General features: G+C 36.0%; 1 protein-coding gene across 3 annotated transcripts in view; it reads right to left on the reverse strand.

Moving 5' to 3' along the window:
* The window catches only part of LOC102690478 (peroxisomal succinyl-coenzyme A thioesterase-like), a 56,172-nt gene extending 41,970 nt beyond the window's left edge, over window positions 1-14,202 (reverse strand). For 2 of the 3 annotated variants that reach the window (XR_011190087.1, XM_015352670.2), the window contains exons 1-9: window positions 13,821-14,202; window positions 13,025-13,124; window positions 10,017-10,207; window positions 9,741-9,916; window positions 8,071-8,190; window positions 7,567-7,649; window positions 6,714-6,807; window positions 4,821-4,901; window positions 3,987-4,128 (exon numbers count right to left, since the gene is read on the reverse strand). Coding sequence is in view for 2 of the 3 variants with exons in the window: in XM_015352670.2 (XP_015208156.1) it covers window positions 3,987-4,128; window positions 4,821-4,901; window positions 6,714-6,807; window positions 7,567-7,649; window positions 8,071-8,190; window positions 9,741-9,916; window positions 10,017-10,207; window positions 13,025-13,124; window positions 13,821-14,121 (1,288 nt within the window). In the remaining variant the exon portion in view is untranslated. Of the gene's footprint in view, window positions 1-3,050; window positions 3,565-3,986; window positions 4,129-4,820; window positions 4,902-6,713; window positions 6,808-7,566; window positions 7,650-8,070; window positions 8,191-9,740; window positions 9,917-10,016; window positions 10,208-13,024; window positions 13,125-13,820 lie in introns of those variants that run through there. The other variant, XM_006633476.3, reaches the window with a different exon arrangement.
* Between the last annotated feature and the right edge of the window lie 1,171 nt (window positions 14,203-15,373).

Genomic DNA, 15,373 nt, shown 5'->3' on the forward strand with positions numbered 1-15,373 from the left:
AATATTACTACAGGTTTGCATTATATACAGGTCTGTGTTCATGGCTGCACCTTCAAACCTGCAGTAACATGATTAATAATTTCACCTTAAATTAGATTTATTCTCAGGGACTCGCAGATGATTTTAGAACTATGTCATGAGACAATTACTCTCAAATAGTACAAAGAAAGACTTTCCCCAAGCTTGGATGAAAATCAGAAACAGGAAAATTCTGCCATCTTGTGACAACAGATATTAAACTACGATGTAGCATTGGAAGTTTAAATAGTATCTTGGTTTCCACTGACCAAGGTTATATGTAACCTGTACTGTATCTAATTTCCTTCAATTAAGGAAAAACTGTTAAATATGAAAGCTTCTCATTTGTGCTTTCAACCCTACAATATCTGATTTAAGTAATAATTCTTTACATTCATATTCAACCTGATTCCAAAGTGCTTTACATATACTAAAGTGTCCCACTTCATCCACCACTTACAGATGCAGCCATTCAAAATGCGCTGTACAAACCCATACTGCACGCAATTATCCACAAGTCACTGCACTGTACCACGGTACGTGATTGGCTGGCCAAAATGACCGACAGGGGCACTCGTGGTGAATTGGTCATTAGTGAAAAGATTTAATCATTTAATCTCTTTACTGTGCATGTTTTAATCCGCTTAGTTTTGAATATTTTATGGAATTTTACAACTAAAGGGAAATTTTAGTAGCTGATTATAAAAAGAAGAGGAGCATAACGTGTCTGATGGTCATAAACGATATTAATTTAGGAACATAAACATCTAATGTAAACTGTATATGGCTGGTCTTGGTAGTTTAAAGAAAAAATACACACCAGTATTCCACTTTCTTCCTAAACATTTTAAACATCAAAGTCTTATATATGGTTATTTTGGAAACTTTTTTACATGCTCCTTCTGACCATATTAAGTTGATATACTTTGTAAAAAGTTATAATGTTTTAAATTTTTCTGCAAATATGCTCGTTATCGGAGTAAACAAAAGCATACTTTTAGAATTTGATTAATAGGGAATATAATATGGAATCACATATCTAAAGAAATTATAACTATATTAATTTAAGGATCTACAGTAATACTGTATATGTTGAAGGCCCAGCTAGGGTTAGGGTTAAATTCAAACACTACTTAATCAATTTTTAAGCCCAGTGCCGGATTTTGGAGCCCAAGAAAGCTTTTCAAAGAGTGTTTATTTTGTCTGTTCTGAAATTTTTCTTTTGGAAACTCCTGGCTGCCTTGATGGCTCAACGTACCATTTGGAAATTGTATTGCAAAACAGTCCGTCGGATCAAAAGTGGGACCAAAACATTATCGAATCTAATAAAGTTGGAACATCTTTTCTCAATGGCTATGATAGTTTCTCACTCATACAGTTTGCTTTGGGGAATAGATCAAAATCCGATGACTGGACGGCTTCATAGACAGATTGTGAAAGGGCTCAGTTGAAACCCCAGCTAGGGTTAGGGTTAAGATTCAAACTCAATTTAAACAATTTTTAAGCTCAGGGCCGGGATTTTGGGCCTATGACAGCTTTAGCATGATTGTGTTTTTGGTCCTTTCTGATTTTTTTTTCGGAAACTCCTGGCTGTCTGTATAGCGCGACATACAGACAGGTCAGTAAGTTTAAATATTCCTTAACTACTCGACACATACTGTACAATACAAGTCCCCAGTATACAGTATACTGTTCTCTGCCAATGCATAAGCATTCAGCCCTTGTGTCACAATTTCACATTTTATAGAATTGCACATGTATACACTTTTTAAAATAAACATTTGTAATCAAAATGTGAACATTGAAACTGAATAAAGATACTAAACTGAAATAAAGGTTAATGAAGTTAAACATAAACAAAAGTACAAAGAAATCAAACACTGAAATGTTTACTGCAGTGGTTCTCAAACTGTGGTACGGGTACCAGCAGTGGTACGTGGAGTGCCGCCAGCTGGTATGCCACATGACCCTGGAACTTTGTGTGCGCGGAAAAATCAGGATGGGTTTTCACATTTTCTATTTTAATACGTGTCGAATACACCACCTACGTACTACAATACAGTGTGCACTAATACTTCAGTGGAATGCGTGCTACAGACTTAAGCGACCAATTGTATTTAAAACAAAAGTTATCTTCAGCAAATAGGGAGGTAGGAGAATGTGCGTGATTTTGGAACAATGCCAATGTTGTAAACACAGGAATGCATAGAAATACGTGCTATGAATGCTGGTAAACTTGTGAGCACAAGAAAGCGTGACAGATAACAGAAAAATATTTAAGAATTGTTCTCAGTTAATTTGAAAAAATACACAGAGCGTCTCTGTGTTTCACTCCCATGCGCATGAAATAAAAACTTAAAATAAAAACGGAAACGCGGAAAAATGCAAGCTTGCGTTTTGCCAAAGCAGGTAAGCCCCACACTATTATGTGTGGAGAAAAAGCTGCTAAACAGCTCGACCTGCTACCCCCACTGAAAGACAATTATTGATATAGCGGAAGATATTAAAAGTACGCTGATAGAGCGCGTTAAGATGAGCAGATGTTTTTCACTGCAATTAGACGAGTCTGTAGTCGATTTGGCCAATTTGCTCGTTTATGTTAGATATGAGTTTGAGGGTACGTCCCATGAGAACTTTCTGTTCTGTAAGCCACTACCAACAGGAACTGCAGGAGAGCACATATTTCAGCTTCTAAATGAATTTATCGAAGAGAATGGCATCTACTGGATAAAATGTGTCGGAGTTTGTACAGACGGGGCTAGAGCAATGACAAGCCGACACAGCGGTGTAGTTACACGAATTAGAGAGGTTGCTCCAGAAATGAATGGACGCATTGCAACATTCACCGCGAGACCTGGGCCGTCAAGAAAATGCCTGACGATTTAAAATCTGTTAGACTCTGTTGTGAATTTTATCAAGGCTCGAAAAGTGAATTCACATCTGCTTTGCTCAACTAAATAGGCTCACCCCTCTCACTGAAATGGTGCTTTTTTATTTTTTTTTATTTGTTGTTGTTACTGTTTTTTTCTATAAAACGGTTTGAGAAGCCACTTCTAAAGGCACTATATCAAATAAAGTTTATTATTATAATATTTATTATATGTATGTGTGAGTGTGTGTGCATGCGCACTCATATTGGTCATTGTGAATTTCTGGGGTTCCTATGAGATGATGACTTGTAGGCGGTACTTGGATGCTTTGGTTGGATTAGGGGTTGTACTTGGTCCAAAAAGTTTGAGAACCACTGGTTTACTGCATACTATACAGTATGTATTCAGTAATCTACTATAAGTCAATGGTGCAGAAGCACCTTTGGCAACTTTACAAGTCTATTTGGATAAGTCTCTAACAGTTTTGCATAGCAGGACTTTACTTTTCTGAAACTATTACTAATTCCACTTGGCACTGAGATGCATCACAGCTTAGACAACGTAACTATATTTGAACTGTGATAAAGATGGTGTTCCAAAAATTTTAGGATCTTCTGCCATGAGTCTTCCTGGGCATAAGAGTGAAGTTTTGTCTCTCCTCCCCACAGCATGATAACTGAATGAAAATTGTGCAAAAGTCAATAGCATTGTTTTCTCTGATTTTGAATACTCATTTACACATACAACTCTTAAAGAAAGGATTAAATTGGCACAGAATCTGCTGTCCTTAGATTTGATGGATAATATAAATTAAGCAATATTAATAAAACAGATTTACAGAATATAAAATGTTCACATTTAGAATGCAATTGTGAAAATCTACACTTACACTAGTCTAATCTACACTAGCCTAAACTAAACAATACCTAATATTTTCAAGTAAATAATTTGATTTAAAAACATGTTAGAGAAAAATGAATACTGCATATGGAAAGTATGACATTTACAGGAACCAACAGGAATATGTTAGATCTGCAACTATTTGTTTTGACATTTTGCTTTGACAATATTGTACAGCTATCACTGTATTAAACTTACCTTTTGTCTTCGTTTGTGATAATAAAAACTTGCTGTTTCTTATGTGTGGGGAGTATGGAGGTTCTATAAGGTGACCAGCTCCAGGGTAGGAAAGCACTGTTAACAGATTACGATTCCCTGCTTGTTCCATCATTTTCTCAATCTGTGGAATAGAAGCATTTTTTTAGTGTATTACTTTTCAAGATACATTTTGGTCAGTGCGTTAGTTCTGCTTTAAGCAGATTAAGTATTAATAGGTAAAAAACAATGTAGAGGAATCAGTCTGTGGAGAATAATTTAAAGAGATGATTAACGTTTTAATTCAGGTCGGCACAACTGTAAGTGGTAAGAATCTGTGTATACTGAAGAAAATTAGTTGATGGGGACATATGGTCATAGAATTAAACTGTCATGGAGAACTGACATAAGCTGTTGCAGGTAAGAACATTGTGTGATTCTAACTTTTATCTGGAGTACACATTTTAGTTGTGTACCATTATAAATACCCTTTATCAAATAACATTTTGGAATTTTGCAACATGAGTCATGGAGTCATGAATCTGAATATTCTAAACAGCAAGTAACAGGACAGCCACTTTAACATATATGATAGAATTATAGTTAGAAAAAAACTTTTCAAGTTTGAGTAAAATATTTTTGTATAATTAAGGGGAAATGTAATTGTACGCAAAATTTGTATGGTTTTGAGCACATTTCTAATTTAATTTAATTCTCTAAACACAGACACGATTATTGCACAAAAAGCAAATTAGCACAAACTATCACTTTAATCCCAAAAAAGGCAAATTGCATTAAAGAGTGATTTAAGGCATGGACATGTAAAGTACAACTCACATCCTCAGCAGATTCTGCTGTTGCCCAGGTTTGATCATCTCCTCCAACAATAAATAACAGTGGGCACTTTATCTTCCCAACCTAAAAATGAAATAACAGAACATACAGTAAATCATTGAACAACACATTTGAAAATTAGAACCAGTGCTTGAGAGACAAAGAAAATCGTCTACCCATTAACAATTAAGCATCATCCAAAGAAAGCCTAATCATTTAACATGAAAACACGTACAGCAGGAAATATATACTGTATACACATATGATCAGTCATTCTTCTTTACTCTTATTTAAAATATTACTAACATATTGAATAGTTCAAGTAATTCAAGTAAATGCCCTATTGTCCAATGTATGCAGTTTAAAAGACACAGAAACCCATGCCTCCTCTGATTAGATTTATGACACTTAAATACTTTGTTCTTTTGCAGAATGACAACTGGAGCAATTACGTTTCTAGTGTCTCAAGGGTAGGGTAGGCCTTGTGCATCAGAAATATGTGCTTCTGATGTTAAATCGCAATTCGGCTTTGGATAATCTCGAACTTAATCTTGAACCAATCAGGAATTGGTAGGGCAGGGTAACCCCACGTGGGTCTCGAATGCCCATGGAACTTTCAACCAATGAATGACTGTAGTTCGTCCGGGTAGAACAGGCAGCACAGGGCTCCTCTAGTGCTCCTCCTGGACATCCTCAGACTCAGCTCGAACAATCACGTAACGGCCAGTGTGTCCGAGTGCCAGGACTTTCCTTTGTTCTAAGAGTTGAGAACGGAGGTTGCCAGCGCGTAACCAAAGGATCCACCCGAGGTTAGCCCAGCAGCAAGCCTCGTGAACCCACCGCAAACGCTCACCTGATCAACAAGTGAACTACGGTCGGAACTGTGGACAGCTGAATCTCAGGATTCAGGAGTATCGCTACATCAGGAACGAACCGGTCTTCTTCCTGTCTAAAGAGTGTGACCTGCTTGGACCGGCAGTCACTTTTCTCCTGTGCACTCTCTCTCGTTAGTTTCAGCCAACACTTACTAGCCAGTAAGTGAGAGCCTTACTGGCCTACTACCAGAGCATCACAGCAAGAATCTTTCCCACTTCTCTCTCGTCGAACCAGCACTGCCTGGCACCGGGCCAGATAACGCCGATTGGACTTGGCAACAGCCTGCTGCTGTTCCTTTGTGTCCGCAGGAGATCTGAATCCACACAGATTGGATGACTATTCAACCTTCTGCATTACAGCTCGAGAATTCAATTGTTACCTCAACCTGAGTTGATATCAATTTAATTCCTATGAGTGATGTACTTGCTTTTGAGTATCTAGTGTAGAAGTTGTAATCCAAGTTAATTTACGAAACGGTCTAAATGAATGATATACTGAAAGTATGTCCCTTTTGGTTTGTAACTCTTCGTGATTGGATATATACCTTTTGTATTCTGCTAACCCTCATGATAAGATCTGTTATGTTTATATGCACATTTTATGTATTAATAAATGTATAGTTGTATATTAGTATGTGTGTGTGTTGCTGAGTATCACGTTGGGTAGGTCTTCTAATAGCCCTCAAAGAATCATTTTGTGACTTACTGCTACAATTAATAATTGGCCCAGTAAATGCACAAAACCCCTACATTTATTGGTGCCTCGTGAGAGGATGCCTACACAAGGATTAGATATACACTTATCTTAGTTATTTGCAATAATTCCAGTTGTTTTAATCTGTTACCACACAGAGGTTTTTAATCAACATAGGCAAAACATAGGATAAATTTTATGAACTTAATGAAAAAATAACATTAGGAATATACGTACAGCATCACACATCAGACATTAACAGATTGAGGAGTCCTACATCCAAAAGGTCAAGGAGACTCACCAGCTGATTTTTTTTTGTTCACTCACCTCCAATTTTTCATTTGGATCTGTAGGAATAGGCAGAATTATATTCCTCCAGATCATGTGATTATTCTCATCAGTGAGTATTTTGTGCTTCTTCCTGATAAATTAACAAAAATTTAAAAGCAAATCATGAAACAGCAATAACCACAATCTACTTACTCTTAATAAAGTACTACAGTATGCCACACTTTCGTTTATTGAAAATGGACATAATTTCTCCCACTTTCTAGCTCAGTATTTCCATTTTTTTTAGATAGAAAGTTAATTTAAATGCTGTACATGAGTTTGCATTGGTTTTCTCTGAGTGCACCTGTTTCCTCTGAGTCTTCCTTCTTTCCAGCAGACATGAGGAAATGCATGCTTGCTACGTGTAGGTTCACTGTTTCTACATTGTTCTTATGTGTGTGTGTGTGCACTACTAAGTACTGGCATCCTGTCCTGGCATAGTCCCACCTTGTTCCCTAGGCTCTCTAGGCTGTGGACTTCCGTTAACAGTAATAAGGGACTTTCTGATAATAGACAGTCTTAATTTTGCTTATGAAATACATACAGTATGCTGTGTGTGTGTCAGAGGTCTACAGTTTGAAATACGGGAACTATACAGAACATAAAGTGTAGTTGAGCTTTTATTGGTCCAAAATGTTTCCATTTGAAATCCCTTCAGCATGTGTGGATAATAAGATGCATAAATGAACAACATGCCTTCCAGACTTACTGGTTTTATAAACTGCTTCCTGCACTTTATGTAGCTTAATGAAAAATGTAATTTTAAATATGCATTTTTCAACATGGTTTAACTGCAATTGTTACATAATAAATGTCATCTATGAACCAGAGAGATTGTGAAATGACTCACTTGTAAATCTCTGCAAAGAAATTCGGAATGGACACATTTGCAGACATAACATGGCTCCCACTGATGCATACCATACACTTGGGCTGAGAAAGAACAGCATTAATGACAGCCAGAATACATGTATTGGTATATACAATGCCTTGTAAAAGTATTGTAAGTATTAACCTAACAGTAATGATACAAACCACTGTTGTATCACAGAGAAGAGCTTTAGAAAAGATGTCTCAAAGCTGAAGGAAATGAAAAAGAGAGCATAAGAGGAACACAGACTGTAATCAAGACCTTTATCCACTCCTACTGTACATGTTGTCATTTCACTTTCTTTCCAATTTACATTTTTTAAATCTGGTATATGAAAATTAAAGAAAACAATTTTGCAAATACAAAATGGAACATTTACAAACTTTCCAAGCATAGTGTTCATGGGAAATACAACTGTTATGCACTAAAACTGAAACTGCTTCAGAAACAGATTTGATGAAGGGTACAGTATATTATACTTACATGTACTACTGTTGAGTATACCGCCAGTGCTAATGCAATACTTGTTCCCAAGGATAAACCAAGCAATGCCACTTGGTCACTGGCAACCTGAGGGTGGTCTTTAAGGAGGGTGAATGCTGCCTAATAAATACATCATATAAACAATAAATCATAACATTTACTCAAATAAACCTTCCCACTGTTATTTACACTATCATATTTCCCTACCAGTTTTACTTTCAAATTGTATGCATTATATAATTTTTTTCAGTTATTGTTTGTTTGCTTTTTCACAGAAAAAAAAGGAATAACAACACCTGAGAATTAAGTGTAATTGTAGGATTATGGAGCATTGCAGTCAAAATGTGTGTTAACCCTCCTGGTCACAGGATGATAAGGCTAGGACCCTCATGCAGAGACCAGAGTGACCAAGGGGCAACTGCAAAGGTGTAGATAGGGTGCAGGTGGGATGCAAAAAGACATATGTGAGGGAGATGGGGATAACGTATGATCATTATCTTAACCTTTCTTAATGATGTACCATTCCTAATTAAACTCTCTTTGGTTACTGCAAAGTTATCTGAACATTGCAATGCAGTCTATGACCATAGAGATGTACATATTAAAGATCCAATTGCTACAATTTCAGACATATTAGTTACCCAAAGAACCATTAAATTACTGTCCTTTGTTAATCTTCTGTAGCATTTAACTAGAAGAAATTCTATCACGGCTGTACATGCAATGGATCAATATTGTTCATTAAAAATAGATTTATATTTTGTTTCTCTGTTCATCCATGGGGAAAACCATGCTTACAAATTTTGTAACTTTGGCTATTTCTCTTTTAGGTTGTTTGTAGTTAAAATCCACAATTTAACTTGTAGGTTGAGGTGTTGGATTAATCCAGGCTGAAGTCTGTTTATTAATTAAATCATGAATATTTTATGCATAAAAGAACAATTTTACTTTCCACTCACTAAGACTACAGTATACTCTATAAAAATATAAAAATGTAACTGCCTCCTGGTTTTATGCAGTTTTCTAAGGGTGTTTTACATTTCAGAAAACAAATAGTGTTTAGTTCAACATCAAATTCTCTCTTGTGTTAAATAATTCAATTTATATGAAATAATTAAAAGATTATAATTAATATTAATAACATTGTTATAATAATATAGTTGATAATACAAACATTAGTTCTTAAAAGTCAGGCACCTGCTCAAGACTTACAATACAGTATATCACATCTATAGAAGAATTAATCATGCAGAGCAGTACAGGATCTCCTTGTTATTCATCATAGCATATATAGCGAAGAATATGCAAAACATGATCAATGAATGGAGCAATTGTTCTCTAATAAATCCATGATGATTGTGCAACACAATGGATGCCAGAGAGTTTACAAAGTATAGGAGGATTAAAAGATGAAAGTGAAAGTGCAGGCGGAGTTCGCATGCAAGTCAATTCCTTCATTTCACAACACAAATTAGAAAATGACTTCTGTGCCTGTTTGAAATTAACCCCTGTCAGAGGCGGGAACCGATGGCAAATATTTAGAGAGCTGGCATGAGCCAGAACAAACTGGAGAGGAGTGCCCAGAACAGGATTGCCAAGAGTACGAGGGAGAAAAATTGACAATGGCCTATTCTCCTTAAGGAACAATGGCTGAAGTAAGCTCAGAATACCTCAAAATAAGATTTCCCAGGTAAAACGTCAGGAGAAGATTCTGTGCTATCACCACGGGGCAAATATTCCACAGCTAGGGACACGTAGCCATGTGACGCAAGGAGAGCTGCCCGGTACTCCACCAGCCCTCCTCCTCCTCCCCACATGTCTAAAATGCCAGGAAATGGTCCAGGACCTTTAAACGAGAATTAACACCATGCTCTTCTGTAAACAAATACTAAAACATTTTCCACAACAAGACCAGGCCTTTTCCTCTAAGATAAACAACTGGTTACCGGGTGGAAGAAAGAGGGTTCCTTGGACTCCACTATGTCTGAGTTCCACTCTATGGACACCCGGTGCCATGTACCAGCGCTCGGTAACAGCACATCCCAGACAGGACTCCTCCTTAAACCCATCGCTGATGTGCCCTTTGTAAACAGAAATTCGCACAATCACTGGAGTACAAACATCCTTCTTCCGTAACCTGAAAGAAAAAGAAGAAAACTTTCTGAGTCTCACTTTCAGACACAAATACCTGAAAAGTAGGGCATCCAGTGTACTCTAGATTTAGGAAAACCATTAAGCCCAGATATGCAGACTGCTTAATCCCTACAACTGTTATATAATGTAACTTTAATTATGATAAATGACTCTGTGATAACCTTAAAATCCAAACACACAAGGCTCTCATTCATTCACACCACCCCCAAGCTTGGACATGGATTGGACATGATATTAATGTTTATACCAAACACAACCCTGAAAATGTCTAAACTATTGATTTGAGATTTCCAGTTGATTCCTTAACCATCTGTCTTGCATCTCCTGTTGGCCAGAGACACTCATGTCCTTTCTCTGGCAGGGTAGCCAGTATACCACTAGTCATAAAGTTCTCGACGGATACCGCAGTAGAAAGTGTTCAGTTCAGCTATTGGTTCAGCTCTTCAATATTCATCCTCCAACCTATATAATCAATGAACTGCTTGCAGTCTTTGAAGACTCTTTGACCTTTATCACATTGACATGGTACTAATGAATAGTGCTCCAGGTGTTATCTGCTTTTATATTCCAAGGAGATGGGAATCCTTCGACACCTTTTATACAGTTCCAGAAGGTTCCATTACACTCCAAAACAGCATAATGTCACTGTAGATGTTTTAGTTGGAGTTTATTTAAAGGAACAAATACAAGTTTGAATCACTGCAGTGTTTTTTTCTGGAATTCAATTTGTGACAAATGTCTTTGTTCTGTGTAATACTATTACTATGACAGTTTTACCTTTTAGATTTAAGACAATCATTCTGATCTATTACGTTTTTGTTCCTTTTTTAAGGGGTATAAATAATATGCACGTTGAGAGTCATGTTCTGTACATACTGTTCCTCTCATATATGTATTTTATAATAAAACAGCTGTCATTATAAACAGCTATATAGGATGCTAACTTTCAGTGCCAAAATTTAAGAAGCCTGTACTGTATATTACAATTGGTTACAAGTCCATGCATATAATGAGTGGGATTTCATTTTTGTGTAATAAAATAACATATTGGAATTAAATAATATTAAAGTCACTTTTCACTCATTTCCATAGATTTTATATAATCACATATAAGCAAATATATAGCAGTGTATTAACTTTAAACTCATTCTTCTTGCACAATGGTGACTACATGCTAGTATATTATCAGTGTGACAAAGCAAGTTTTCTAGGGTGGTTAAACTATGCTAAAAAATACATAATATGAAGTTGTGATGTTGAAGAAACAGGACCAGTAACTTGTAACATGACTTGTTCTAAAATGCAAACAAGCCTATTAAAATAGTCCTGCTGTAGGTTAGTGTAATTCAAAAATCAGCAGAAAAAAACACTTCAGTTTTTTTTTTTTACAGGGAAAAGTTTTGTATTTCAAATGCATTGTTCTCATAGAGAAAATATAAAAGACACATTAAAATGTGCAAAGAAGGTAGACTGCATATCTTTAGGGATGTCTGTAAATTACTTTACAATTACAACGTCCATTATTGGAATTGTTTTGTTCAACCCTATGGGTAATTTAAGAAAGATGTTTTGTACTGTAGTAACCACAGGTAGATAACAATAGGCTGAAATCTATTGGGGAATAATACAAATCTACACACATGAACACACACAGCTGCATACCTCAAGAAATACAAGATCTTGAATTAAATGTAGGTTAATAAGTCATAAGTTATAGGCTTTCTAAGACAGTATAACACATACAGTATAAATACTACACATCACTTTAAAGCTTTTTACCTAAAATTGTAGTATCAGCCACACACAATTTCATCATACCCATTGCCAAACATTATGGTAGTTCCATCATGATCTGAGTCTGCTTTAACTCAAAAGAATGGAAATACTGTATATACACAATGTAAATATAACAGTGCTTGTCAGAATTGGATTTGGCTACCCCACAACCTGAATTGGATCAGGCAGTTTGAAAATGGATGGATGGAAATCTAACAAAGCACTGAGCCAATTACTCTGCTTAAAAGGCTACACAGTGTAACAGTGTGGTAGAGGACCTGGCCTATTGGTTAACTATTACAGTTATCTACTGGAGGGGTTTGAATCCCAGCAGGTCCTGGGACAGCTCCACTTACACTACCAGGCCAGGATTCGATCACAGTTGCCAGTGTGTCCACATTCAAACAGAGCATTAAAATCCTCAGATACATCCTGTTAAGATTTCTTACAAGGACACAGGCTGGACATTTTCACTCTGTACTATGTTCCCTTAGTTTCTTGTGTTAAAGGACTGTATTGTTTAGCTGATTTTCTTTGCATTTTAATCATCCTGTTTTTCTGCTACAGTATATTGTCTACTTTCTGAGACTGGAACATACTGTAGTTTCTGCAGGTTTTATAACATTTATATATGTATTTTCGTTAGAAATACTTGGTTTAAAGTTAAAGTTAATTTAAATTATGTAATATAAGCACTTAAGAAGTCGTAGTTTGTAAAGATTAGGTATACAGTATATACATATTTATTACTGTATAAAGTCCTGTGCTTCTGGGACATTGGATGTGCTGCTGTGACTTTTTTTTTTAGTATTTAGTGGCTTCCTGGTGGTGGATGGGGTATACAGTATGAAGAAAAAAGAGACAATATTAGTATCTGTTTTCTTCTAATTAAAAAAATTACATTAAACAGACCAAGTGTTAGTTTTAGTGTTTTCCAAATTTCAATAGCTTATTCTAACTGCATTTTGTAAGAAACTTCAAATTCCTGATATATTACAGCATTAAAAGATACAGTTTACAGTACCTAAGTCCTGTTCTGCTTCCAGGCACTGTCTTCATACTCCATAAAAGACCCATTGGCTCAAAGCCAGCATACGAACCTCCTAGACACTGATCTTCTGAGACTTCCAAAAAAAAAAAGATATTCCATTAACAAGCATTCAGAAAGATCAGAATAAAACTCTATGTTCTAAGGATCAGGAATAACTATGTATCATTCGTCATATCAATTTATATAATGTTCAAAGGTAAGATTAAACATTAAAACCAATAAATTGCACCTGAATTTTAATTCTTAACAGCACAAGTCACTTTGACAAAGAATAGATGATGTAAAACATAGGACTTATTAATTAATAGGACTTAGGACTTATTAATTAATTTTAATATGCATTAAACCCTGATGTAATTATTTCAGCTATTTGACAAGTAACATCTAAGATTAATTCCTGCTGAATAAGGTGAAAAATCCTTTATGCATTCAACACAAGCTCAGCAGAACATCATACACTATACTACTTCCAGTATCATTAAAGCACAGTATGTAAACTTATTGCAAGAAGTCGGATACCATAGTTCACCAGGTGTAAGAAAGTAGCAGTAGTTTTCACTAGAATAATTGTAACGTTTAAAGTGAGGTCCATGGCCCCTTCTTGGGAAAGTTTCTTCCTAAGAGCAACTTTGTAAAAAGGGTTTCTCCAGCTGGGAAAGCTTGAAAACCTCCTGTAATAGGACACCAGTATGAGAAGACCAATACCACTATCGGCAGCTCACCACTACTCTTACAAGTATATTTTCAGAGTAATAAGATAATTTAATACCTTTTACTGTTCCTTTAGCGTCGCTGACATAGTGCCCAAAAGCCTCCCAAAAGTCGTCATCTTCAGAATGAATCAAAGAATGTAGGGTGAATGTTTGTCCTGGATTTAAATGTTCAACAACGATTTGAAACTTTTCATCTATAAGTCCTTTTACTGGCTTTACGGTGATCAAGGGACTGACGCTGTTGACGGACATTTTGTTATATCCAGTATGTAAACAGCAGCAAACCGATGCCACGTACAGTATTTCACGAGGACAAGCACGTACTTGTATGCGCGGAGCAAAGCAGTTATCTAACATACAGCGTTAGAATACGAGACACAACCTGCGGCTGGAAATTGGATTCACTTTTCCCTATTAACGGTTACAGTATATAGAGAATAAAATCGCGTTCCTGAATACGAGCTAGACATGTTACAAAATGCTCGAAAAATTAAATTAATTCAAATATTTGTAATGTTTTTAATTCTTTACAGTGTGACGTTTTAGAAAATAGTTCCCTAGTACTACAAATTTACAGGACACGTCTTTGGACACATTTGATTGAAAATGTGATTTGGGCGTTACCTTCTTTTTAATTTTATTAATGATACGCAGATATCAGTAGGATTACACAGTGCTAGTTTCAGGTACGCCCCAGGTTAAGTTCTTTATGGATACAGTGTGTAAATAAAAACTTCGTAGGTTAGGGAATCGGGGTAAAGGTGAAGATTGATGGTTGTGCTATGTAACGCAAACCGTGCTTACTAATGAAATGAAATCTCAGTGATTTACGGTTCGAATAGTTCACGTCTATACTTTTGATAGGTCCCTTCAACAAGTCTCAAGTTTAGTTTTATAAAAATTCTTAAAGTTTATATAATCTATACGAGTGTTACTAGTTTAACGGTGCTGTTGACATTATTATTTGTCTGCGGTGTAGTGATATGCAGAATGTAAAATGCAGCAAAACACTCAGATAATCTATAACAACCACGTACTGTATACGAACAGCTGTGAACTAAAACACTTCCTCCGACAGTCTGTCATAAAATGTGTCTTATATTTTGGTAGTTTAGGGTTCCAATGTGCTATTGCGAAATGCCATAGCGCGTTTTTTTACTCCCTGGCGGAAACGGGCTTCCATACTGTAGGTGGCTCTGTTGTAGTTCAAGAGCTGTTGTCACTGTTCAATAAACATAACTAAATGAATAAAAAATAAATTGTGCTTCTTTAAAACGCATGGTAACACAGGTAGTTGACCGATGTTACTGAGACTTATTGTAACTCAGCTGCGCTTAATCGATGTTACTTAATCTTTTAAATTCAAGTGACAAGCTCCAATATATTTAGCCGTGTACAAAAAATAAGGGTACACCGGGTGTGTATTTTGTTTTTCTTTTTGATAGAAATAAATACAACATTCTCTTGCTAAAATCTAAGAAGTGTCAAATCTCCATATACATTTACATTATGAAAGAAGAAATACAATCTTTCTAAATCTGCCTCATCGCAACTTTGGAACACATTCTTAGATTTCTCTAGCTCCAAGATCAACGACATCTGGCATCAC

The sequence above is a fragment of the Lepisosteus oculatus genome, chromosome 7, assembly GCF_040954835.1.
Source record: "Lepisosteus oculatus isolate fLepOcu1 chromosome 7, fLepOcu1.hap2, whole genome shotgun sequence".
Taxonomy (NCBI): Eukaryota; Metazoa; Chordata; class Actinopteri; order Semionotiformes; family Lepisosteidae; genus Lepisosteus; species Lepisosteus oculatus.